At 54.3% G+C, this 25,445-nt stretch overlaps 1 protein-coding gene across 1 annotated transcript in view; it reads left to right on the forward strand.

Annotated features, from left to right (window-relative positions):
- Positions 1-25,445, forward strand: part of TTC39A (tetratricopeptide repeat domain 39A) — a 58,849-nt gene that overhangs the window by 25,443 nt on the left and 7,961 nt on the right. Inside the window, 18 exon segments of the mRNA XM_044003073.1 lie at positions 257-335; positions 797-875; positions 1,350-1,501; positions 3,036-3,111; positions 3,756-3,941; positions 3,995-4,268; positions 5,277-5,344; positions 6,663-6,727; positions 8,861-8,960; positions 9,779-9,844; positions 11,794-11,902; positions 14,701-14,768; positions 15,080-15,139; positions 18,913-19,074; positions 22,682-22,773; positions 24,053-24,173; positions 25,171-25,188; positions 25,190-25,283. Of these exon segments, the coding sequence (XP_043859008.1) occupies positions 257-335; positions 797-875; positions 1,350-1,501; positions 3,036-3,111; positions 3,756-3,941; positions 3,995-4,268; positions 5,277-5,344; positions 6,663-6,727; positions 8,861-8,960; positions 9,779-9,844; positions 11,794-11,902; positions 14,701-14,768; positions 15,080-15,139; positions 18,913-19,074; positions 22,682-22,773; positions 24,053-24,173; positions 25,171-25,188; positions 25,190-25,283 (1,869 nt within the window).

Consider the following 25,445-nt stretch of genomic DNA (forward strand, 5'->3'; position numbering starts at 1 on the left):
AATAAGCATTTATTAAGTGCCTACTGTGTGCCAAACACTGTGCCAAATGCTGGGCTGGATAATACCCAAGGCCCTTCCTGGTTCTTAGATTGGATGAGGCAGGCTGGGAAGTAACCCTGGCTTCAGAGTGCCTGGGCTTGGGGCCGCATTCTTGCTCTGCCACTTGGCCAAGTTACTAGTCTTCTCTGGCCTTGGGCTCCTCTTCTGTAAAACGAGGGGCTGTGCTCTGACCCCTGTGGGGCCTCTTTGGTCTCAGCAGAAGGCAGTGCTCTTTGTGCTGCCAGCTCCAGCCTGGAAACCACCCCAGGCTCCAGGTGCCCCAGCTCCCGGGGAGGGTCAGTGGTTGCCAGGCAAGCAGCTCAACAGCTGCCTCTTTTCCCCCACACTAGGGCAGAGCTGTTTGCTGAGAAAACTCATTTAAAGGCGTCCTGGTGTCATTCATGTCATGACTTACCTCCTGGAGTCAGATGGGGGGGGTGGCATGTACCAGTGAGGGACAGCGCAGGGCATTCCAGGAAGGAAGAGCGAGTGGTCTGTTCAGGTGACTAAATAGCAACTCCTTTCCAGGTGTGTAGAGTTCCTTAAATGACCCCGTGAAGGAGGTGTTTTATAGATAGGGGTGTGCCAGTAAATGTTTAACAACCAGCTGTCTGAAAAGGCAAAGCATGCTTAAAATTGAACCTGCATTGTTAACACTTTAAGTCTAGAAAATTAGCGAGACAAACCCTGATTTGAGGCACTTGCAGATTTCTGAGGTGTGAATGCTCACACTGAAATGTCACAATTGACTCTCCAGGTTGGAAGGGTCCAAGAACACCCTGCGAGAGCCCAGGAAACAGGCGTTGAGAATAATGGTCGTAATAAGTGACATTCCGGTAATCACATTAGGTTTGCATAAAAGACAGGATGGAGTCAAAATATGAAATAATCAGCATTTATAGAGCACCTGCTACGTGGGCAGGCTGTGCTGACGGGCTGACAAATGTCATCTCATTTGATCCTCACAGCAAAACCCTGGAGAGAGGTGCTGTTTATTGTCCCCCATTTTACAGATAAGGAAACTGTGGCAGACTGAGTGACCTTGCCCCGGGTCAAAGAGCTAATAAGTGTCTGAGGTAGGATTTGAACCCAGGTCCTCCTGACTCCAAGTCCATTGTTCTGTCCACTGTCTGCCTAGAGTGGATAAAAAATGCTTCAGAGCTAAGAAGACTAGGTGGCAAGTCCTGCCTGACCCAGGTAAAACATTATGTATGTGACCTTGGGCAAGTTACTTAATATCCAAGTCTCTTTGGGCAACTCTGAGACTATAAGCTGCCCTGGTACTGGGAGCTCTCTGGTCTGTCCTCTAGCTCTTGGGAAGCCCTTTTACCAACATCCCCTCCTTTGAGCCTCCTAACAACCCCTGCGATGTGGCCATGTTTACCATCATGCCCATTTGGACAGATGAGAAGACTGAGCCCAGAAAGGTTGGTACTTGCCCCATGGTCGCCCAGCCAGGAGGGTGAGACTTGGAACTGGTGAGGCCCACCTTTCCGGCCTCCCAGTCTCCTCACCTACTCTGGGATCCAGCCCTGGGGCCTCCTCGATGATCCTCCAGCACCACTGCTCATCTCTGACTTCTGGATCTTTGTCCTGGCTGTCCCGCATGTCTGGAACTCACTCCCTCCTCACCTCTGCCTCCTCGTCCTTCAAGGCTTAGTTCAAAGGTCACCTTCCCCATAAGGCCTTGCTGGCTCCCTTGGTTCCCCCAGCTAGGCTTCCTGGGGGAGGGGGCTCGGTGTGCATTCCACAGAAGCTCAAGGGATCCTTCTCTACAGCTGGGGTGGGGGGATGGACACAGTGGACAGATCGCTAGTCTTGGAGTTGGGAAGATTCCAGTTCAAATCCTGCCTCTGGCACTTAATAGCTGTGTGACCCTGGGCAAGTCACTTCACCCTCAGTTTCCTCATCTGTTAAGTGAGCTAGAGAAGGAAATGGCCGACCATGCCAGCATCTTCGCCAGGAAACCCCAAATGGGGCCACAAAGAGCTGGACGTGACAAGAACTCTAACACAAGGTGACAAAGGGCTTTAAGAGCCAGAGAGGGTTTTCTATCTGCTCCTGGAGGAAATGCTATTGAGTGGGGGGGATGCCACCACCGCCGGGTCTGTGCTACAGGGAGATCAGTCTGACACTGGGCTGCCTTGGGGAGTCTTGAGGCAGGATGACCCCCCCCCCGCCGTGGCCACTGCTGCAATTTCCTGGGGTCACACAGCTGGTCAGCGGCCAGCCCCTTTGGCCACCTCTGGCGAGGGCTGAGAACAGCAGAGACCTGGGGGCCTGTGGTCCTTCTCAGCTGTGAGAGACGCACCCTGAATTGCAGCCCAGGACCTTGGAGAATGAAAGTCCCTCTCGGGGCTAGAATGCTGGGCTCTGGGATGGGCTAGAGGCTGATGTGGGACTCACAGAGCCTCAGAAGTGGGGGAAGGGACCCCTGACATTCCTGAAAGGGATGTACCAGAAGTGGGCTGACCATTTCATTTTACAAATGGAGAAACTGGGGCCCAGAGGGGAGAAGGGACTTGCCACAGTCACCTGACAAGTTTGTGTCAGAGCTGTCTAAAACAGAAGCCATTAGTCTTGGAGGTTTGATAGGATAATGAAAGCAGAGAATGTCAGACCTGGGAGGAAAGTGAGAACAGGGAATGTCAGAACTGGGAGGGAGCCTAGAACAGAGGATATCAGGGCTGGGAGGGGCCTGAGAACAGGAAATGTCAGAGCTGGGAGAGGCCTTAGAACAGGGGATGTCTGAGCTAGGAGGGGTCTTAGAACATGGGACCTTAGAACAGGGAAGATCAGAGCTGGGAGGGGCCTTAGAACAGGGATGTCAGAGCTGGGAGGGCCCTGAGAACAGGGATGTCAGAGCTGGGAGGGCCCCGAGACAGGGATATCAGAGCTGGGAGGCCCCGAGAACAGGGGATGTCAGGGCTGGATGGCCTCCCAACAGAGATGCCCTCTCTCACAGCCCTGGGTCCCCCCTCTTCTCTTTTCCACAGGCACAGAAAGAAATTATCTGTAGCCGGCTCCTTCAGCAACCCTCATGCACCGTCCCACCCTGACCAGTTCATGAAGGTGAGGTGGGTCTCCGGCAGGCTCTCCCACCCATCTGAGGCAGGGCTGCCCATTTCCAGAGGGGAGGGTCTAACAGACCTGCTAAATTAACGGGAGGTGGTGCCCAGGCCTTAGTGGAGACCCCCTTCTGCTGGCATTCAGGAGCCAGAGTCCCTGCCACCCCGAAACACAGCTGGGGACCCTGGAAGTGAAGAGCTGTCAGGAAGCCCATGCATGTCCCTCCTTCAGGATGGCAGTGCCCCCCCTTCAGCATGGCAGTGCCCCCTACAGACCAGAGCCGGGCTTACAGTTGGGTCTGCACCTCAGCTAGGCCTGAAAAGCTGGGCCAATTCTGATCTCTCCTCTAGTTTATCACTGGCTCCCGTTAGGAGTTGGTTGGGGGAGAGGGAAAGAAATGGGTTTCTTAAGCCCGCCCTGAGAAGCAGCAGCCAGCAGCATGGAAGGTGACAACAGGGGTACCACTCACCCACGCACCCCTGCAGCATCCTAACAGCCCCGTGATTGACCCTAGAACCCTAGAACCTTGCCCTTGGAAGTCTCTTTTTCCAGCCGAGGAAGCAAAGGGCCGGGGAGGAGGGGATTAGCTAATGGGGTCACACAGTGAGGCAGAGGTAGGCCTGGAGCCCAGGTTCCCTGGGGCCCAGTCCCTGTACCTTGGGATGACCGGGGCCATCGAGAAGGGGCTCATAGGAGGTGCCCAGGATGTCAGGATTGCCAGCAATGGGTCCTTTGATCCCCAGAGACCCTGCCCGGCAGCCCCGGTGGGTCTTGTGGATTGTCGCAAGGAGCCGGGGAAGCCAAAAATCTTAGTCTTGGAAGCAGAAGGGACCGTATGCAAGGGAGCATTGGTTCTGATCAGGGGTTGTCCGGCCTCTGTTTGGAGACCTCCAGGGAGCAGGCGGGAGCCGTCCTTTTTGGGGGACCGCCTCTCCCACTCTGGGGCCGCTCAGATGGCTGGGAAGGTTCTCTGCATGGGGAAAGGCTGCGAGGGATCAATGAGAGGACCGTAGGCCGGGAGACAAGAAGGCTCGGCAGGACGTGGCAGCCGGGCTGTCTAGTGGGACTGGCCTGGGGGCAGAACCCGGAGCTGAGGAGTGGGGAGAGGCTGGGCGTGGCACACCGGCCCTTGGAGGCTGGATATCAGGACAGACTTCCTAGTGGGGCCAGGGAGGGCCAGGGCCTTCTCCTTGGCAGTCTTCCTCCAGAGGCCGGATGACCCCCTACCAGGGAGGCCAGCGTGGGGATTCCTTCCTGTATGACCACTGAGGTTGCTTCCACTTCTGACTCCCAAATTCTGTGATTCTGTTATTATTGGTGTTGTTGTTAAGACTAAGGGCCATCTCCCATGCTAGCTGTGTGGCCTGGGCCAGTCCCTATCTCCCCTAGCGCAGTTTCCCTCATCTGTAAAATGGGGCCTGGGTCCAGACGAGCTCTGGCCCCGTCCAACAAGGGACTCTGTTGAGAAACAGCTGCGTTATAAGGAGATAGACCCCCAGAAAACAGAGGGGGGCAGGAGGAGACAGTGCAATGAGGCTGGCTCTGTGTCTGCCAATGGAGGAGGAGCAGAGACTCTCCGAGTGCGGAGGCCTGGGCTGGAATCCCCATCTTACCTCTTCCTCTTGGGGTGCTCCCTCCTCATAAGGTGAAGGGTGACTGGTAACCACCAGCTGCCTGGTGCCTCAGTTCCCCCTCTGTAACACGGGGATCCTTCTGCTCTGCCTCTACCTGCCAGGAGGTTCAAGTGAGCTAATACTGTGAACTTTCTCTTTTATACCCATAAAGTGCTACAGAAGTAGTATTGTTGTTATTATTAATTAATCTGTTATTGTGAATTGGGGAAGTCCCTGACTTCCCTGTAGGCAGTTGGACTCCCAAGATCCCATCCAGTGCCCAGGACCTGAGTCCATGTGATATGGACATCAGGGAGCTCCCCAGCCTCCTCTCCTGATCAGTTTCCAGCCCTTGGCAGAGCCAGAGATAGGGGGCAGCCTTGCTTGGGCGCTGGGGTAATGTATATGGGGTCTGGCTTAGTGATGTGGGGCTCCCCTAGCGCCATCCATGGGGCAGGGGCAGCTGGGGGTGGGGGGGGAGGCAGGCAGCCTTACTGAGATGCACAGACCACCCCCCCCCCAACCTCTCTGGGCCTGTCGGTTTTCTCTTCCCAGAAGAAATTCATGCTGAAGTATGCTATGCTGAGTGCCTCCTGCAGAGGGCTGCTCTGACCTTCCTGCAGGTAGGCTGCTGGCCACTGACCTCCCTCACCCTGGGGGAGGGTCCCTTTCTGCCCACACGCCACAGGTGACACTGAACTCCTGTGGCCAAAACCTCTTCTGTGTGTGTGCGTGTGAGTGTGTGTGGTGTGTGTGTGTGGCATGTATGTGTATGTGTGGTGTGTATGTGTGTGGTATGTGTGTGTGGTATGTGTGGTGTGTGTGTGAGTGTGTATGTGTGTGTGGGTGTGTTGGGCCCCAGCATCATTTATAAAAGACGGCCTTATTGACTGCAGTCAGAGGTCCCAGGTGTGAGCTAGTTCTGTGATCTCTGGACCTGTTTCCTCCTCTGTGAGGTGAGGGGTCGTGGCCCCCATCCCTTCTAGCCAGAGGGTGTTGTTGCTGGTCTCAGCATTTCTGTGCTGAATTCATTCTCTTAGTCAGCCTGGTGAAGAGGTCCTTTGGATGAGCCAGGCCAGGCCTTGGGGGCCCCCAGGGTCTTCTGGTCACCCCCATGGGCACTGGGTGAGAAGATGGGGGGTCCCCAGCAAAGCTCTTGAAGGCTCACAGCCTCAGCCCCAACTCCAACTCCCCCTCCTTGTCCAAGCGTCCGGTCATTTCATTTCCCCTCCTCTCCTCCAACCCCCCCACACCCCCAGCCCGGGGCTTATCCCCTCTGCCACAGCAGCCTTCAGTTTGTCTTCCTTCCCTCTCAAGTCCCTGTGACTCCAGGTCATTGTCCACTCAGATCTTCTCACAGCCTAGGTCTGACCTGGTTACTCCCCTCCTCAGTCGACTTCCCTGGTTCCCTCTGACCACCAGAATATGACATAAAATCTTCTGTTTGCCCCTCCTAACTCTCCTTTCTCATACCCCCAACGATTCGTGTCTTCTTTGTACACTCAGAGCCTTGAACAGTGCCAGGTACAGTTGCCACTTAGAGGTCTCACTTCTGTCTCTTGAGAACCCTGTGGCGTAGGCACTGCTATTTCCTTCTCTGCAGATAGAGGGGAAGGACCTCACCCAAGGGTCCCATAGTCAGTCAGTGTCTGAGGCAAGGCTCAAACCCACGTCTTCCGTCCTATGCCCAGAGCTGTGGGCGGGGGGGCAGGAGGCCTTGTGCTGCTCTGTCCCTATCACCCCAGAGCCGTACCATCTTGTGTGATGCCACGAATGCCCTTTCTCTTGACCATTGGCACCTGGGCCCCGGGCTGCTGCCTCTCTCTCAGGCCCCTTCCTGAATCCTCCCTGGCCATTTATCCCCACACGAACCCCTGTCCCCCTCCTCGACCCCTCCTCTGGAGCATCTTGACCCATGCTGATGGCTTCTCCCTTCCACAGGATGAGAACATGGTGAGCTTCATCAAAGGAGGCATCAGGGTGCGGAACAGTTACCAAACGTACAAGTGAGTGGGGCAGCTGCCAGGCTCCACCCCTGAGGCTCTTGGCCTGTCTGCCACTCCCTGCTCTCCTCTCTCAGGCCATCCTCAAGCCCTTGCAGGGCCTCATTTTGTAGGGGAGGAAACTGAGGCCCACAGCGGGGAAGGGACTCCAGATGTAGTGATTCATTGAACAGGTCACTGTGGGTGCCTGATCTGCTCTAGCCCCTGTTGTGGTGGTGCTGGGGGATGGAGGGAGGGTCAGACCCTGGCCTCATATCACTTATCCAAGACACACAATCACACAACCAGAAGCCCAGATTGCTCAGTCCAAGCTGAGCAGGAATCCTCTCTGTAACATCCTTGACAAATGACCGGACAGCCTCTGCTTATAGACCACTGGGGATGGGGAGCTCACTACTTGCCAGGGCAGCCCCTCTCACTTTGGGGTGGCTCTCCTTGTTAGGAAGCTGTCTTTACATTGTCCTTACATTGGGCCTTTGTACAACTTCCCCTCTCCCTCCTCCCACTTCTCCTGACCCCGTGCCAAGCAGAACAAGGCTAGCCCCTCTCCCTCCAGGAGTCCCCCCAGACACTTGAAGAAAGTCGATCAGTGTCCTTATACTGTCCCGCTTCCCCTCTTCCTCTCCCCTGCCCCCGGCCACCCAATTCCTTCATTCATTCACATAGTACCATGCATCAGAGAGGTATAAATAGTGCTGGGGGTGAGTGGAGATTTGTTATTCTCTAGGGAGACCAGCACTTTTGAGCTGAGCCGTGAAGGACAGGGGTGCGGGGAGGGGTGGCACCATTCTGAGTGTCAGGACCAAGATGACCCTGAGAGTTCCCAGAGGCCCAGCCCACACTGCCCTTCCCTTCTGTTCAGGGTCTGCCTCCAGCCTGACTAACCTCTGTAGGTAAAAGCCAGTTAGTTTGCCGGGGTCTTGGTTAAGTTCCATGAGGGTAGGGTCCATGGCTTGTCTAAGCCTTGCCTCTGGCCTGGCACCCAGCCTCTCATCATAGGACTCTACGTGCACCAAGCCTTCCCTATGTTATGTCCCCACTGATCCCCCACATCTTTTCTGTTGAGATGTTTCACATTCTCTTCTATTTTTCCATTCTTTTAATTTTGTTGTATTATGTCATTAGCTTCCCCTTGTTTTCAAGGAATTATTTTTCTTCCTTAAGTTTTTGATCCTCTGTTTCAGGTTGATTGACTTTTTTCCATAATTTTCTTGATTGTCCTGAGGTGTAGGGAATGATGTCCCCAGCCTCAAGTCCTTCTTACTATTATTTTCTGAGGTCTGTGCCAGGGCCCACCTTGGCCTTTCTTCTCCACTTCTGAACCATGGCTGAGATCCTCAGCCATCCGGCCCTCTCCTATTTCCTCTGGGCCAGCCCAGCTGGGTCACCTAAGTCCCTGGCGTTCAGGTGTGTGTTTGGTTCTTCGTAGCCATCATGTCACAGGAATATCCTGTCACACTCGGGCCCGGCCCTTAGTCCAGCCATTCCCCAGTCAGGAGCATCTTTTGTTTCTAGTTCTTCGCTACCACAAAAAATGGCTGCTTTGGATATGTTGGTGTCTGGAGGGGCTCTGTCTTTGGCCGCTTAGTCCTGTTCTCAGACTTGCTGAGATTCCAGCAGGGCCTGTGGAGGCACCCCCTGCCCTGCATTAAGCAGGAGTAAACTGCACTGTGGGGGGAGATCTGGTATGGTTCCTTCTCTGCTGCTCACCAGTTCTGTCATGGGGCAAGGCCTTTCCCCCTCTCGGGCCTCAGCTTCTCGGTCTGCAGAATGGGAGGAAGGGGACCTAGGCAAGCCCTAAGGCGCCTCCCTAGGGCCTGGTATTCTGAACTCACTTTTAGCTGTGACGTTCTATGCTTTATGCTCTAAGCCCTGCCCTGCTCTGACATTCTAAGGACAGCACTTTAATATTCTGTATTCCAAGGCCTGCTGTTTGTTATTATCTGTTATTTCTTGTTCTTGTTCTTTTATGTTTCCTGCTCTGAGGTCTCTGAGGCTGCCCGGAGATCCAGAGCTCTGTCATTCTGTAACCATCCAGATCTTGGTCTTGTGCTGGGCCGCAGGGTGGGGAGGGTGGCCCAACCCCCACTGAGCCCCCCTCTAACTGGGAACTGAACAGAAGCTTTGTGTGGCCAGGGAACTGGACAGCCTGGTGCAGTCCTCCAGCTACTCAAAGGGAGAAAACCACAGCCATTTCGAAGGAGGGGTGAAGCTTGGTGTGGGTGCCTTTAACTTGGTAAGTACTGGCTCTCCCCCCCACCCCCAAGCCTGTCTGCCTCACCCCTCCCCTTCCACACTCACACATCCAGGGCTGGGCTGGGCTCCTGGAGGCTTCTCCAGTGACTCAAGGTGACTGTCCCTTTCTCACTCCCATTTTCCCACACATGAATCCCCCTCATGTGCCCAGGCCTGTGCAGAAGGAGACCTCAGCCCCACCCTCAGAACCTTGCATTTCCTCTAGTTGGGTTGACAAGACTCACAGAGGATAAACCCTTAGGAAGGGGCTCAGCAGGGACAGCTCCAAGGGCATACTTTGAGGGAGATCAGAGATGGGAGAGGTCAGTGTGGCCCGCAGGAGGGGTCAGTCAAATAGCCTGCCCACACCAGGTAACTAGGGCAAGGCAGATAAGGCTCTGTCTGGTGCCACATAGAGAGGGTGCTATGTACACTTATCCCCAGTTGAGGGTGCTGGCAACTGTGTATGTGACAGAAGCAATAACCCTAGTTAATGAGAATAATTAGCTAGGAATCAGTGACCAAGTGGTGTGTTTCCTCATTGGTTTTGTGCCACTTGCCCCAGGAATGGGGTGCAAAAATGGCTAGTAATGGACTATAAAAAAGCTGGGAGGCTCCAGCCTCTGAGGTGGGCCCTCCTCATCGCTGGCTGAATGACCTGGACTAGTGGAGGGGCCTTCTGGAGACAGTGTCCTAGATTTTCCAGCCAGAGGGTTTTAGTCTGGGGAAGGAGGGTGACGCGTTTGCCGGTGGGTGGGGGAGAGAAGCAGGTGAGACCTTCCCCTCCCGCCTCTGCTCACCTGTGTTCCCACCCCTCAGACACTGTCCATGCTCCCTGCCAGGATTCTGCGGCTGCTGGAATTCGTGGGGTTCTCTGGAAACAAGGTGAGGAGTCCGCCATGACCGCCTCTGAGTCTCTGTGGCCGCCTGGCTTTCTGCAGGGTCCCCTCCCCCATCCTGGCCCAGCCCCAGCCAGAGTAGCCATCCTGGGGGCAGCTAGATGGCGCAGTGGTTAAAGCGCTGGCCCTGGATTCAGGAGCACCTGAGTTCAAATCCGGCCTCAGATACTTGACACTTATTAGCTGTGTGATCCTGGGCAAGTCACTTAACCCCCATTGCTCCGCCAAAAAATACCCCCAAAAACAAAAAAACAAAAACAAACAGAGTAGCCGTCCTGAGCAGCCCCCCAGCCCCTACAGTGGTTCCCCACGAGCAAATGTTGCATTTGTAGTAGATGAACATGAAATCAGGCTAAACCCTGGGGGCTCCCTGGAGGCAGGGGCTTGCAGGACATGGCTGCTGCAGTGACTCTCCTGGGATGGGAGGAGGCAACCCCGGAGTCTTTCTCAATTCTTGTTTTTAGGGATTTTCCAAGAGGAAAAGGCCCTGGAAGGCCAAGGGACAGCCCCATTTCCTGTGCCCTGCCATGATCCACATCCCTGCCCTCCCTCCTTACAGGCTAGGAGACCTCACAGCTGGAAAGGGAATCATTTTCAAGTCCCTCCTTTTCCCCAGTGCAGGAATCTTCACTGGGGCAACCCTAATAAGCTGGTCATCCAGCCTCTGCCTGAATACTTCCAGTGACAGGAAACTCACTACCTTACAAGGCAGCCTGTCCTATCACTGGACACCTGTGGTTGTTAGGAAACTATTTTTTTCCTTGTAATTGTGTTGGGGGCCAAAGAGAACCATCTGGGGCAGCCCTATAAAACACTAGAAGACAGCTGTCATGTCCCCCCAAGTCTTCTCTAGGCTCAGCACCCCCAGTTCCTTCACCAGTCTGCCTGTGGTGAGTTTACAAGGCCCCTCCTCTGGAGGCTTTCTAGCTGACCAATATCCTCCCTGAACCGCGGTGCCCAGGACTAAGCCCGAGGCAGAGGACGAGGGGCCTCCCCACTCCCCCTGTTTGCTCACAAGAAGTAGCAGAAAAGACATTGTGCAAGTCTTAGGGCAGGGTGTGTGGGCCATGGAAAAGCTGGTGAAGTTTGGAGTCAGAGGCCTGGGTTCAAATCCCAGCTCTCCGCCGATCCTGTGTGGCCTTGGGTGTCACTTAGCTTCACTGCCCTCAGTTTCCTTGTCTGCAGAGTAAGAGGGTTGGGCCAGATGGTGTCTGAGGTTCCCTCTGGCCCTTGGGCCAGGACCCCACGAGGGCCGCTCCCCTCCTTCCCCATCTGTTTGGCTGGGCTTTCTTCTCTTTCTTTTCTCCCTAGTCTCTCACCTGCCTCCCTTTGGTCTTGCCCATTCCCTCTTCTGATTCCTTCTTCTCTTCTCGTTTCTCCCTTTTCATTTCCTTCCTCTCTTTATTGTGCTTTTCTTTATCCCCTTTCTCTAATTCCCTTCTCCCTTCCATTCCCCCTCCCTCTCACCCTCATTTAAACGCTCTCACTCCTCCCTTTCCCCTTTCTCCTTCCCTCTCTCTCTGCCTCCCCATCACTCCTCCCTTTCCCCTTTCTCTTTCCCCCTCTCTCTGCCTCCTTCTCTCTCCTCACAACTCCTCTCCCTTTCTTCCCTTCTGCATCTTTCCCCCTTCTCTTCTCTCTGTCTTTATCTCTCCTCCCCTTTCTCTGCCACCCTCACTGATGCTTTGGGTTCTGAATTATCCACTTACCATGTTGTTGTATTTGCCCTTGATCCTGGCTGGGACTGCCACTGGTGTGACCCTCTGTCTTCTCCTCTCCCCATCTCCCAGCCATGGAGTCCCCTGCCCTCACAGGACCAGCCGTCTCCCCACTCCTTGGGCCTCCCTATCTCAAGGGCGTGTGGTGACACCCTCAGTCTCCTGCTGGGGCGCCCGCCTGGGCCTGGTTCTCCAACTCTCCTCTCCCCCTGCTCAGGACTATGGGCTGCTGCAGCTGGAGGAAGGAGCTTCTGTGCACAGCTTCCGGGCCGTGCTCTGTACCATGTTGCTGCTCTGTTATCACACCTTCCTCAGCTTCGTCCTTGGTAAGATGATGTGCCCTGTGCATCCTCGCCCCTGCCCCAACCCTCAGTCCTCGGTTCCCTAGTTCCCCAGCCTAATTTCTGGACCTGAGGTTAGGGGGAGGAGGAGGCAAACATTTACCAACAATTCATTAAGTTAATTATGTACTTATGGGAAAGGGTACCATGGACTTGTTTTTCAGTGTCATGTGAATTTGATTTGAATGGCTAACAGTCCATCTTCCTCATATGCAATGACATGTTTATTTCAGTATCACAGCTGAATGGGAGCTCTGAAATTTGATTTATTTACTTTAGCATTCCTGTTATCTTCGTCAGTTTAAGAGTGAATTCTTAGGTGGCACAGTGGATAGAGCACTGGCCTTGGATTCAGGAGGACCTGAGTTCAAATCCAACCTCAGACACTTGACATTTACTAGCTGTGTGACTCTGGGCAAGTCACTTAACCCCAATTGCCCTGCAAAAAAAAAAAAAAAAAAGAGTGAATTCTGTCTTCATTTCGAAATAACAGAATCTTCAAAGATTAAGGATTCTAAAAGACCCCAGCAGACTGGGATGATGTGTAAAAATGAACAAAATGAAATTGTAGTAAAGAGTAACATACAATTCTGGGCTTGTAAAAGATGGTCTAGAATGAGCTTGATAGTAGTCATCTAGAGGTGGGGGACCTGTTGGTTTTTGTTGGCTGTGAGTTCCATAGGAACCCACAGTGTTACTTATCTGCCAAAAAAGAATCGTAGTCAGCTAAAGGGAAGCAGGAAGTTTCCTATTCCACATTCATCAAACTGGATTTGGAGCATTGTGAGGAACATTAGCAAATAATGGCATCCAGAGTAGGGTTAGCAGGGTGATCAAGGGGCACCACTATGTATCAGGGTCATCCCCCTCCAGAACATGGATCAAGCTAGTTTTGCCTTCAATGTTGACAGTGCTGAGGGACTCAAATGGCCAAAGGTGCTAAGTAAGGCTCAAACTACATTTATTTCCCTTGATCCAACTTTCTTGTAGCTATATTGATGTATTTGACTGGTCACCTGAGGGCTCACTAAGGGCTCTCTTATCTGGAGTAAAGGTCCTTCACACTTGGTAGACATCCTGCCAGTGGCCACACCCAGCCCCACTGACCAAACATATTTCCATATGAAGACAAGTGATTGTACCAAGTACCTGTCCCAAGTACCACAGAAAGTTTTGTGCCAACTCCTCTCCCTTTGACACCTCAGTAAATACCCTTTATAAAAGCTGAGTCTGGCTGACTAAATGTTGGGAAGCTCACTCATGGGGACTCATAAGCTGCAGCCTTTGAAGGATACCCCTACTCCCTTAGGAATAATGGCCAGTACTGTAAGGGGAAATATAGTAGTCATGCCCTGGGGACTGAAGTCATCACTGGGAGTGACTCCAGGGTATATGCTACCATACGAATTTATCAGAGACGGACCACAACAAGCATCGATTAAGCACCTACTGTGTGCATAGCTCTGTTCTTGGTGCTGGGGAGATAAATGGATTTGGAACGAGGTGACTTGGGTTCAAGTCTTGGCTCTGTTGCTCAAGCGCCCTGGGCCCCAGTTTCTTCAGATATAAAATGAAGGAACCAACCTTTGAAGTCTCTTCTAAATTTAAATCTATGCTCCTGTGGTTGTTGTTTGGAAACTAGTAACCATCAGCAAAAACAAATATTCAAATAAAAATTTTTTAAATATTGGTATACAAAGTTCAGAACTCCCTGTTATTTTCAATTTTTTCCCCAGGGCATTGAGGGTTAAGTGACTTGCCCAGGGTCACACAGCTAATAGGTGTGAAGTGTCTGAGGCCAGATTTGAACTCAGGTCCTCCTGAATCCAGGGCTGGTGCTCTATCCACTGCGCCACCTAGCTGCCCCTATTTTCAATATGTTTAAAGTCCATATCCACATTAACAAAATAATAACAAATTCAGGTTGTTTTGGAAGATTCTGGAGATTCGGTGTTTAAATAAGACACAATCCAGACTTTCAGGGATCTTAGAATCTGGCAGAAAAGAGAGATAAAGCCCAGTGACATCCTCCTGTCAGGGAGGTGCTGATGTCTCCTGAAGGCTCTGCTAGTGGAACACAACAAGGCTTCAAGCATGGCCAAAGACAGAGAGGCTTCTCCCCTGAGCTCATGCCCCAGGAGCTGAGTGCTTTCGGTAGTGACAGCTCACTTAGGAAGGCAGAAAAGGGCCAGCCTCTGCACAGGTCTGATAATAATAACCACTGAGACACCTTGTGTCCATTCTCCATCTCATTGCGGCCTCACAACAGCCTGTGAAGTAAGGACTGCAGGGATTATCTCTGTTTTACAGATGAGGAAACTGAGGGCCAGAGAGGCCTGAAACAGTACTCAGAGCCCTAGTCCAGGAGTCGGAGGGTCTGGGTTCTAATTCTGTCGTGACCACTGATCCTCTGTGGACCAAACGCGGTCCTCCCTCCTCCTCACCTCCCCCTCAGGCTTAGTGTCTGCAGAAGGAGAGGACTGGATGCGACGGCCGCTCTGATAGGAGGCTCCCTGTGCCAGGCTGACCTGCCGGGATGGCCCTATGAGCCCCCATAAGTGGGGCACCCTTTGAGCTGTTCCTCCAGACTGGGCTGCAGTGACTCACCCCTCCTCATCACAGCACATGTGACTGAGCACACTCGCTGAACTGCTGCCCATGACCCCCCCCCAGCCCCCTGCTGGGTTCTTGGGCTCACCAGCCACCATGGGGTGAGGAAGGGGTGCAGAATGGTGCTCTCCCCTCTGACCTTGAACCTGTCTCTCTTCTTGGGACCACAACAGGAACAGGGAACGTCAACATCGAAGAGGCCGAGAAGCTGCTCCAGCCTTACCTGAAACGTTACCCTAAAGTAAGCTGCCCTCTGCTGTCCCTTGTGTCTCCCCAGGAGCTTCCTATGGCACTCATGGAAGCCCAGAGTTAGAAGGGACAAGAGGCCAAGGCCTACTGCCCGCCTCATGCTTCCCTAAGGCTCTGTTTGAATGCCTCTAGTGATGGGGAGCTCACTACCTACCAAGACTGTTTAGTCCTAAGTTCTGGTGTCAAGCAAACCAGTCTGTCCCGTATTCCTTGTGACAGCCTTCAGGTAACTGAAGACAGTGACAGGCTTTTTGGGGATCTGGCCCCCCAGTAAAGGGTTCTGTGGGGGCTCCTGTTTTGCAGGGAGCCATCTTCCTCTTCTTTGCTGGCCGGATCGAAGCCATCAAGGGCCACATTGACGCAGTGAGTAGCTGAAGCTTTTGGGGTCCCAGAGCCATAGGTTTAGATCCGGAAGGGACCATCAAAGCAGCTGGTGGGGCACCGTGGATAGAGCTCTCAGTCTGGAGTCAGGAAGACCTTTGTTCAAATCCTGCCTCAGGCACTTATTAGATGAGTGAACCTGGGCAAGTCACTTGAACATTAAGTGCCTTGATTTCCTCATCTGTAAAATGGGGATAATGGCGAGATGTGAGAATCAATTGGGATAAAAAGTGTAAAGCACTTTACCAATCATCAAGTGCTATGGAAATGAGTCATTATTTTACAGATTAGTAAACTGAGGCAGAGGACTTAGGATATTTACCCAGGATCACATAATTATGACATGTCTGAGGTGGCAGCTGACTCCAAGTCCAGTGCCCTGACCACTATGGCCTCTGGGAGAGGGGCCCACTCCTGAGCCAGTCTCCAAAGGCCTGGGACGGGGAGGCCAAATGAATCTTGGCCTTGCACCAGACCAGAGGTAGGTCTCAGAGCTTCATATAGGGGAGACCCAAGGAGGAGGGCGGGCGGCCAGGCTCTGCCCTCAGGGAGATTCCCAGTCTCAACAAGACTGGCCCACACATCGCCATTTGAGAGGGGGAGAGAGGGTTGCACAGAAGGAGGGAGAGCTGGCTGTGAGCTGGAGCAGTGGGGCGGCTCTGCGGAGGAAGCAGGCCTTGAAGGTCACGGAGAAGAGACAGGGACTTAGTCAGCAGCTGCTCCTAAATCCCTAGCACCGAGCGAGTCATAATGGACTGGCAAGAATAATTAAGAAAAAGGATCGTGACCCTAACAAGTGCCTAGGCCTTCACCCTGCAGTGCTGGAGTTTCCTAAGTCACTTTCTTGCTGACGGGCTGGGAGGTAGAGCAGGAATGTTATCCCCAATTGACAGCTGGGGAAAACGAGGCATGGAACAGTGACGTAATTTACCTGAGGTCACAGTGTGAGAGACGGTCAGAGCTGGGAATCAAAGCCAGGCCTTCTCATTCCAAGCCTGAGCTGCCGTCCCCTCTGCCCTGTCTCAGCTGGGAGTCTTGCCCATGGCCCGCCGGCCCCCAAGTCTCCAGAGAGACTGCCCAAGGCCCCCGACCTGTCATTCCACTATCACAGCATCATTACCAGGGCCCTTAGCGGCCTTCGTAATATCAGTCTATCAAGGTGATAAAGTCTTGAAATCCTGGCGTCTCAGAGCAAGAAGGGAGCCGCCCACACCTAAAAGGAATCCCTACCAGACCCTCCCTGAGCAGTGGGGGTCCAGCCTCCGTCCGGTCTGCTAGCGCTTCCTGCCACTGACTCACCTGAAAATGTGCTGAGCAGACCATCCACGTCTGTCAAAGGCACTGGGAAAGATGTTAATAGACAGATCCTTGGGACACTCCCCTGGAGACCTCCCTCCAAGCTGACAGTGCCGTGTTAATGGCTGCTTTGGCATCTGACCATTCAGCCAGTTCTGAGTCATGGGGATGGAGGGTTGGAGATGGAGGAGACTTCAGAGGGGGGAGGGCTTCAAGTCACCCCCCCGCCATGTTATAGGTGAGGAAACTGAGGCACAGGGTAATAAAGTAGCAGAGCCAGGATTTGACCCCAGATTGATTCCAAATCCACTGTATTATCCTGCCTCAGTTCACCTACTTGTACTTTCCTCTTGCCCACATATCTCCATCTTATCCACTGGAGGAACAGCAGGAGAAACTTCATTAAATGCCTCTCTAAAATCTCAGGACACAAAAGCACAGCCTTCCATAATCTCCTAGTTTCCCTGTTAGATAAGAAGATGAAGTGAGTCATTGCTGAAGCTATTCTGTTCTCTCTGATCGCTGCTTCCTTTCTAAATGCTCAGACCACCCCTTTACTATTACATCCTAGAATTTTGCCAGGAGTTGGAGCCAAGCTTCTTGACCTATAGACTCCCTTCCCCTTTCCTTTTGGAAAACTGGGACATTTGCCCATCTCCACGACTGTGGCATCTTTCCTTTCTTGACGGTCTGTCAGAGATCCTTGATAGTGGCTCAACAATCACATCTCCCAAGTCTTTTGGCACCTGGGTTTGTCCAGGCCTTGGGCCTCGAACTCATTGAGGGCAGCGAGGCCCTTTCTTGTGATCGATCCTTACTCATCTTGGGTTTCAACTCTGTGCTAACTCTTCTGGTCTGTCTTTTCTGCCCCAAAGATCATTCTCCTGGGTAGAGGAAGCAGAAACTCTAAGTGTTCTCTCCGTTGTCCACTCTCATAATCCCACTGGCCCCAAGCAGTGGCCCCATCCCTTCTTTGATCCGCCTCTTTTCCCCCGTGTAACTCTCAACCACCAGCCTCGGTGCATTCTGAGGTTTCCCACTCCAGACACTCTTCACAGGGGATTCCTCTCCTCTCATGTCCATCCTATTGCCAGCCCTTACTTCCATCTTCTTTTGTTTTTTAAAAATCGGATCTCTGGGGGCAGCTAGGTGATACAGTGGATGCAGCACCAACCCTGGATTCAGGAGGACCTGAGTTCAAATCTGGCCTCAGACACTTGACACTTACTAGCTGTGTGACCCTGGGCAAGTCACTTAACCCTCATTGCTCCTACCAAAAAAAAAAACAACCCAACAAAAAACCCCGAATCTCTGGCCTGAATTCCTGGTACATCCACATTGGTCTCTTTAGAGCAATTGGCCTTTTCTTCCTCATTGGAATTATCCCCCTTTGTGTCTTCAGAATTTTATTCTTGGGGCAGCTAGGTGGCTCAGTGGGTAGAGCACCGGCCCTGGAGTCAGGAGGATCTGAGTTCAAATCCGGCCTCAGACACTTAACACTTACTAGCTGTGTGACCCTGGGCAAGTCACTTAACCCCAATTGCCTCACTAAAAAAAAAAAAAAAAGAATTTTATTCTTGAGCATCTCCCACCTCCTGCCCCTCAATGGTTTGACTTCCCCCATAGAATTTTAGGTTGTCCATGGGGTCCGCCTAGCCTTTCAATGACTCTTTTCCAGAACGACCCCACCCCCCCATTTAGAGTCTTGGAATCAGAGCTTAAGGACATCGAATATCAACACTGAGAGGAACATTAGAGCTAACCCTCTAAACCATGGGTTCTTAACCCAGCAACTATAAACTTGTCTTATCTATATGTATATGCATGAGCACATATATTTTTAGGGGCAGCTAGGTGGCACAGTAGAGCACTGGCCTTGAAGTCAGAAAAACCTGAGTTCAAATCCAGCCTCAGGTACTTCCTAGCTATGTGACCCTGGGTAAGTCACTTCACCCTCATTGCCCCATCTGTATATGTATATGTATTTATAATTATATTTCTACAGAAGTGGTTTCCTTTGCAACTGTGCATTTTGTTTTGAGCCTCTAAGAACACAAGCCTGTGAGCTTCCAACCCTGCTCTAGTCCAACCCTCTCATTTTAAAAATTAGGGGAAGTGACTTACCCAAAGTCACCGGGCGAGTCTGGTCAGAGCCAGGCCTGGGACCCTGATTCTCAGCCCAGTGAACTTAGCTCTCAATGAGCACTGAGATCTTACTTGATATCGGAGGACCCTCTGCCAATGGAAAATCTGCATTTCAACAGGGGACCAGGAGGTACAGTGGAAAGATGACTGGGAAGAGGAGGAGGAGGGGTGCTGAATGGCCGCTGAGGGCCCTGGCCAGGAACTCAGGCCCCACACGTGTACATCTGTCCCTGGCAGGCTGTGCCCCAGGGGAGGGGGGAGGAAAGAGGGTCGCTATACTGAGAGCCCCCAACACGTGTGTCTGTTCCTGGCAGGCCATCCAGCGCTTCGAGGAGTGCTGTGAGGCCCAGCAGCACTGGAAGCAGTTCCACCATATGTGCTACTGGGAGCTCATGTGGTGTTTCACCTACAAGTGCCAGTGGAAGATGGCCTACTTCTACGCCGACCTGCTCAGCAAAGAGAACTCCTGGTCCAAGGTACCGGAGGATGGAACTGCAGGAAGGCTGGGGGGTGGGGGGTGGGGGGTAGTATTAAAGGGCCTGGAATCCAAACCCAGGCTCAGCCCCACTTACTTACTCATTTGTACTTAGAACGTTGTTCATACGAGAAAGATCTGTGGGTTTCAGTGGACCACAAGGCCAACACCGACATAGTTTGTTTTTGTTTTTTTTAACAACAAACTTTAGACCCTGAGACTGAGAGGGTCTTTGAGTCCTCAAACCCTAGACTCAGACAGGCCTGGAAACCTTGGAATTCTAGAGTGGGGCCTTGGGATCAGAGACTCAGAATCCTTGCGTTTTGGAAGTCTAGAAATCTAGAATCTTCCAAGGTGGAGATCCAAGAACTGGGAACTCTGAGGAGCCTGGAATGTCAAAGTAGGAAGGGCGCTCAGAGGCCCAGGACAGGAAATGCTGGGCTCAGCTCCTCCGGCTACCCACCTGGGCCCTCCTCCCAGGGGCCCTTCCAGCAGTCGCCCCACTGAGTCATAGATGGGAAGTCAGGTGTCTGCTTCAGGCTCCCTGCCTTCTGGAGCACACCCGTCATACCTCCCAGTGACACCCTGGCTCCAGAAGGCTCCTCTGTCTCCCAGTACTTTGCTGTCTGTTGTCCCTCTTGAAATGGCAAAGAGCAAACCTCGTTATTCCCAGTTTGCAGTGAGGGAAACTGAGGCACAGAAAAGGGAAGTCACTTGTCCAGGGTGGAACTGGGATTCAAACCAGGTTATTGCTCCCAAGTGTGTTTAGCCAGAAAAAGGGGCCTCTCATGGGGGCAGCTAGATGGCGCAATGGATAGAGCACTGGCCCTGGATTCAGGAGGACCTGAGTTCAAATCTGGCCTCAGACACTTAACACTTAATAGCTGTGTGACCCTGGGCAAGTCACTTAACCCCAATTGCCCCCCCCCAAAAAAAAAGAAAAAAAAAGGAGGCCTCTCTTCCTCCAACTCTGCAAGGAAATTCTGGGAGAACCAGGGAAGCCCTCCCTTCTTCCGCCTCAGGTCAGGGAGTGCTAGGAAAGGTGTTGGGAATGGGGTGAGGCCCCCCAGAGTTTGGAGCCCTGTGTGGATCCTGACTAGGGGAGGGGGGAGGGGTCAGCAGGAGAGAACGGCGGGGGGCTGGAGACTAGGCCTTATCCTGACTCGGCTGCCCACGCCCTGTGTGGGCCCCTCCCTGCACCTCAGTTTCTTCATCTGTAAAATGGAGGGATTGGGTTATGGCTCCTCAGCTCCCTTCTAGATCCACAATTTGAAACAGGACTGATTTACAGTGAATTAACAAGTGATCGAATCAGTTCCCAAAGACAGCCCCATCACAGTCCTCAGAACACCACATGCACCAGCCTGGTGGGCCAGGAATGACCGTCCTTGGTCCTTCTGTCTCTGAACTCCTTTGGGGGGGGGGGAGGTCCCAGAGAGAAGCAGAGGAGGGGGGGTGAGCCTGGGCTTCCCTTCTCTGCAGGGCCGCCCGCAGAGGCTGCGGGGAAGGGGGTGCCTCGGGGGTGCTAGGCCCACACCATTCCGGACGTGCCCCCATGACCCTTGGGCTCTGGATTCAGAGAATGGGAGTCTGCGCTGTTCACAGACTATCCACCAGGGGGCAGCACAGAGCCAGGCGCTAGTCCTCAGGTCCTATGAGCTCTGGCTGGAGGGACCCTAGGCACCATCTACCTTGTCCAATGCCCTCACTTTACAGATGAGCAAACTGAGGCCCGGGGGGGAGGAGGTCATGGGGTGGGAGCCGGCAGCGCTGGTCTGACTTCCTGTGCACTGTCACCCGGGGCTCGGGACACAAAGGCCCGGCCCCAGAGCCGCCCACATCCCCCCTGCTCCCCTCCCCTTTGCCACGGCCTGAGCCCGGACCAGGCAGAAAGCCTCCCTCCCACCGGAGGCTCCTGCCAGGGCATGTTCCCAGTAGGGTTCCCACTCCCAGAGCCAGCGGGCTTTCGGGTGGACTTTTAGGGGATGTTTCTGGGTGTCTCCTCAGGAACAGCCTCCTTTCCCACGTGCAACCCCCCCCCCCCCCCCCCCCCCCCCCCCCCCCCCCCCCCCCCCCCCCCCCCCCCGAGCTGGGCTCGCTGGCCGCAAAAATCCCAGAAAGTCAGAGCGAGGAGGAGCCTGGAGGCGACCCAGGCCACACTCACTGTTGAGAAGAAACAGTAGCCCAGAGAGGGCTGTGGCTGGTCCAGGGTCACACAGCAGGCTTGTGGTAGAACAGGTGTCCCACCTGATTTCCAGCCCAGGGTTAGGCCCTTTCCCCTGTCCTGCGCCTGCCCCTTGGTCCTGGCTGTGCACCCAGTCTCCCTCTCTGGGCCTGGCCACCTCCTCTGGGCAGTCCCGGCCTCTGAGGCCCCAGGGATTATATCCTTTTATTTCTATTTCTTTCTATTTCTATTCTATTTCTTATTTGCTTTTATTTCTATTTCTTTCTATACTAATCTAGTATATAGCCTCGATGCCCTGGGATTTGGGGTTGAGGGCCAGGGCTGCCAGCCGCAACAGACCCCAGAACCAATGACTAGCACATACAGCAGGCACAAACTCCATTCAGCCCAACTCAAGAAGCCATTATTAAGCACCGGCTGCGTGCAGAGCTGAGCGAGGAGTAGAGGAGGCGAGGGGAACCCCTTGCTTCGGGTCTAGGAACAAGATAACCAAGATGCCCACCGTTACACAATCAGGGCCTCCAAGAGGGGGACAGATACAATGTGTGGTGGAGTCCACTGGGCAGAACTAGCAGCTGGCAGGGGGAGGGAAGGCTCAGATAAGCCAAAGGAGACTCAGACCACCAGTGATAGAGTGTCCAGTCAGATGGGCCTTGCTGCTGTGCCCACTTACTGTGCTTCATCTCCCACCTCGGAAGAGATACCAGGGAGTTGGGGGGTTCAGGAAGACACCAGAAGCTTGGAGATCAGAAAACACTTCCCCTGGAAGGTGATGCTTGAGCTAATTCTGAGGGGAATGAGAGATTCTGACTGAGAAGGTAGGAGGGAAGGCGTTCTAGGCATGGGGCACAGCCAGTGCAAAGGCATGGAGAGGGGAGATGGAGCCTGTGTGTGATGAGCCCAAGGCCGGTCTGGTTGGAATGTACCATGTGTGACTTTGGAAGGGGAGGATGGGCCCATGTTGGGAAGGGCCCAGGAGAGGAGTTTGTAGCAAGGCCTAGAAGCAATGAGGAGCCCCTGGTGCTGTGCAGGTGGGCCACCAAGGCCACCTCTCTGAGTCTGTCAGCAGGCAGCTGGGTCCCTGCCCTCAGGAAGCTCCAGGTCTAGCAGGAGGAGGGAGGCCCTACTCTAAAGACCATGCGACATAGCTATGAGGAGGAGCCTGGGGTTGTGGAAGGCAGGCCTCACTGCCCACTGGGGAGGGTGGCATCTGACCTCAGCCTGAAGGGACTGGCCAGATCCCAGAAGGGAGGGCATACCAGGCATCGAGAATGGCGGGAGCCAAGGCACGGAGGAGGATGTCACAGAGGTCACGACTCGACTGGAGCACAATCGGAACGGACGAGTGGGGCCTTGATGCCAGGCCAGGGCTGTCATTTGTGAGCAGCAGAGAGCCAGCAAGGTCTTTCTCCCCCCCGACCAGGCCACCTACATCTACATGAAAGCCGCCTACCTCAGCATGTTCGGAGAGGACGACTACAAGCCTTTTGGGGACGATGAAGTGGAGCTGTTTCGGATGAGACCCTCGCACTCCCGGCGCCCCCTCCCACAACCTTCTGCATACAGGAATGCTGCCCAGAGGGCGTCTCTCCAGTCCCTTGGACCCAAGTGGGAATCACCTTCTCTGGCCTCCCTGACTGATGGTCATTGAGCCATTGGTGAAGAAGACCTATAGTGATGGGAGTCACTACCTCCCAAGGCATTCGGTCAGCAAGTATTTATTGAAGCAGCTGCTGTATGCCTAGCCCTGAGCTAGGCACAGTGGGCACACAGTCCAGTGATGAACCTGTCCCTGCCTGTCCATGAGAGCTGACATCTAGGAGGGGGACACCCAGTACACATCTAGTGATAGCCACGTCGACCTTCCTAGTTAACTATATCCCACTTTCTCCAGTGGCTCCTGCTGACCTTTCACCCTCCCCCCACAAAACTCATGCTCCTCCTCCCCCACTATCTTCTTCCCGAGGCTGACACCTCCACCTGCACAAGCAATCCCCTTCCATCCTGTCTCCTCCTCAACAGATAGCGACCCCCTTTCATACTTGTCTTCAGTATCCCCTGTGTCTGGCTGCTCTCCTGCTGCCCCCCACACACCCCTGCCTCTCCCATCCTCACTGACCCTCCTTCGTCTGTTTCTCCTGCCTTCAGGGATGTCTGCCCTTGGTGCCTCCCCTCTCCTCCTCACCTCCTCGGGGCCTGGCTTATCATCCCACCAGACTTCCCCCTCCAGAGTTCCCAGGGACAATTCCTCCCCTCAGCTGCCAGGTCCACATCCCCATCCTTCTTGACTTCTCTGCCCCACAAGCAGTTTGGGCATTCGAAGCCCTTGGTGACCTGCCCCATCCTGCCTGTCCAGTCTTAGCCCATACTCTGGATGTGTGCTCTTCAGTGCTGGGACGAGGCCTCCTGGCTGTTCCATCTCTGGGCTCTGGGCCTTCTTTCTGGCTGCCCCCATGCCCTCCTCCCCTCCGCCTCCTGGCTAACATCCCTCCTCTTACAGGAAGCCTTTCATGATTGCCTTTCCTCTGATTCTCTCCAGCCTAAGTGACCCTGGGTGGGGCCTCTGTCATCCATGGATGGAGCCACATAACCCCTGAGGTCCCTTTGAGCTGATATTCTGTGGCCCCGTGATGTTCACATGGGTCTGTGTTCCAGGTGGGGGCCGGGCCTTTCTGCCCTTTACCTCCCCTTGAGTCAGCATTGTCCCAACCCCCATGGGGCCCAACACCTTCCCACACTCCTGTGCAGCCTCCCCGGGGCAGGCTTCCTGACCTCTGTCCCGTCTCCTCGGCAGAGCGGTGCCAGGCCTGAAGCTCAAGATTGCCGGCAAGTCTCTGCCCACCGAGAAGTTTGCCATTCGGAAGTCTCGGCGGTACCTCAACCCGAACCCCACCCCGCTGCCTGTCCCGGCTCTGGTAGGAGTCCCCCTGCCAGCCCCCCTCCTGCCCCTTCCTAACCTGGGGCAAGGGTCAGGGGGGCTGAAGGGTCAGAGGCAGCCCAAGAACCCTTCACCTCGGCTATGGAGGAGTCTTGGGCACCGGGTCCAGGTTAGGGCAGCCTTGGGTTCGAGGCATTATGGGAGGAGGCCCTGGCTCTGAGTAAAGACACCAGCAGGATGGGAGCTGGCAGGGGGACAGTCTGCCTCGGGGGCCACATGTCACAGGGCAGCATTTAGCTTATCTCCTCCCCCGCTCCCACCCCGGAGGAATAGTGGCAGAAAGCCAGGAAGCCCTGCCTGGAAACAGGGACACACAGGCCGGCCACTCCCTCTCTGGGCCTCCGTGCCTCCCCATATAAGAAGAGGAAGGGCATTCGACTCCATGATCTTGAAGGCCCCTCCTGGAGTCAGGAGGCCCCAAGTCCAAATCCTGTTGGAGGCTCCCAGGCTGTGTGACCCTGGGCAGGTCACTTAACCACCATCCGCCTTGTTCATCTCTGTTGTAACAAGGGATAGTAATTGCACCCCTCTCCCAGGGTTTTCACGAGGACAGGATAGTGTTGGTCAAAGCCCCTAGCCGGCGCCACCCCCAGCCTCCTTCCTGTCGGGGGAGGCCTGTGGGAAGTCCCCAGAGCCACACCTAATGTGCAACCAGTCCACTGTGCTGAGCCGGAGGACACAAAGAGCCCCCTGCCCTCGGGGAGCTGCCGTCTAGCAGGAGACAACTCTTGCTCTGTTTACCTGCAGACCAGCAGCCCTGGGAGGGGCCTTGGGGCAGCCCCCACTTACAGAGGGGACACACCAGACTAGCTCACACAAGGGGGTGGCCGCAAAAGCCAAGGCTGGGACCCAGACTCCCTGGCGCTTTCCCAGGGCTCCCGCTGCACACGTGGGGGGGCGCAGCTGAGGCACAGGGAAGGGAATCGGGTGTTGGGGGGGTCTGCAGGGACTGACTGGCCACGGCCCCTCCCCAGGAGATGATGTACATCTGGAAACGGCTACGCGGTGATCGGGAAGCAGCCGCAGCTGACGCAGGGCATGCTGGGGATCCTCGTCAAGGCCCAGGAGACCCTGGGGAAGACGCCAGGTGACCCTGCCCCGCCCCAGGTTAGGGAGGCACTCCCTGGTGCGGGGCCCCTCCCCCAGGCAGGGCCGGGTGGAGCAGCAGGCCATTCTGGGAGAGGCTCGATCATGCCTCCCCATCTCCTGGCTCCCCTCATCCAGCGCTGCCTAAAAACTCTTCCTCTTC

Source organism: Dromiciops gliroides, chromosome 4, assembly GCF_019393635.1.
Source record: "Dromiciops gliroides isolate mDroGli1 chromosome 4, mDroGli1.pri, whole genome shotgun sequence".
In the NCBI taxonomy this organism is placed as follows: domain Eukaryota; kingdom Metazoa; phylum Chordata; class Mammalia; order Microbiotheria; family Microbiotheriidae; genus Dromiciops; species Dromiciops gliroides.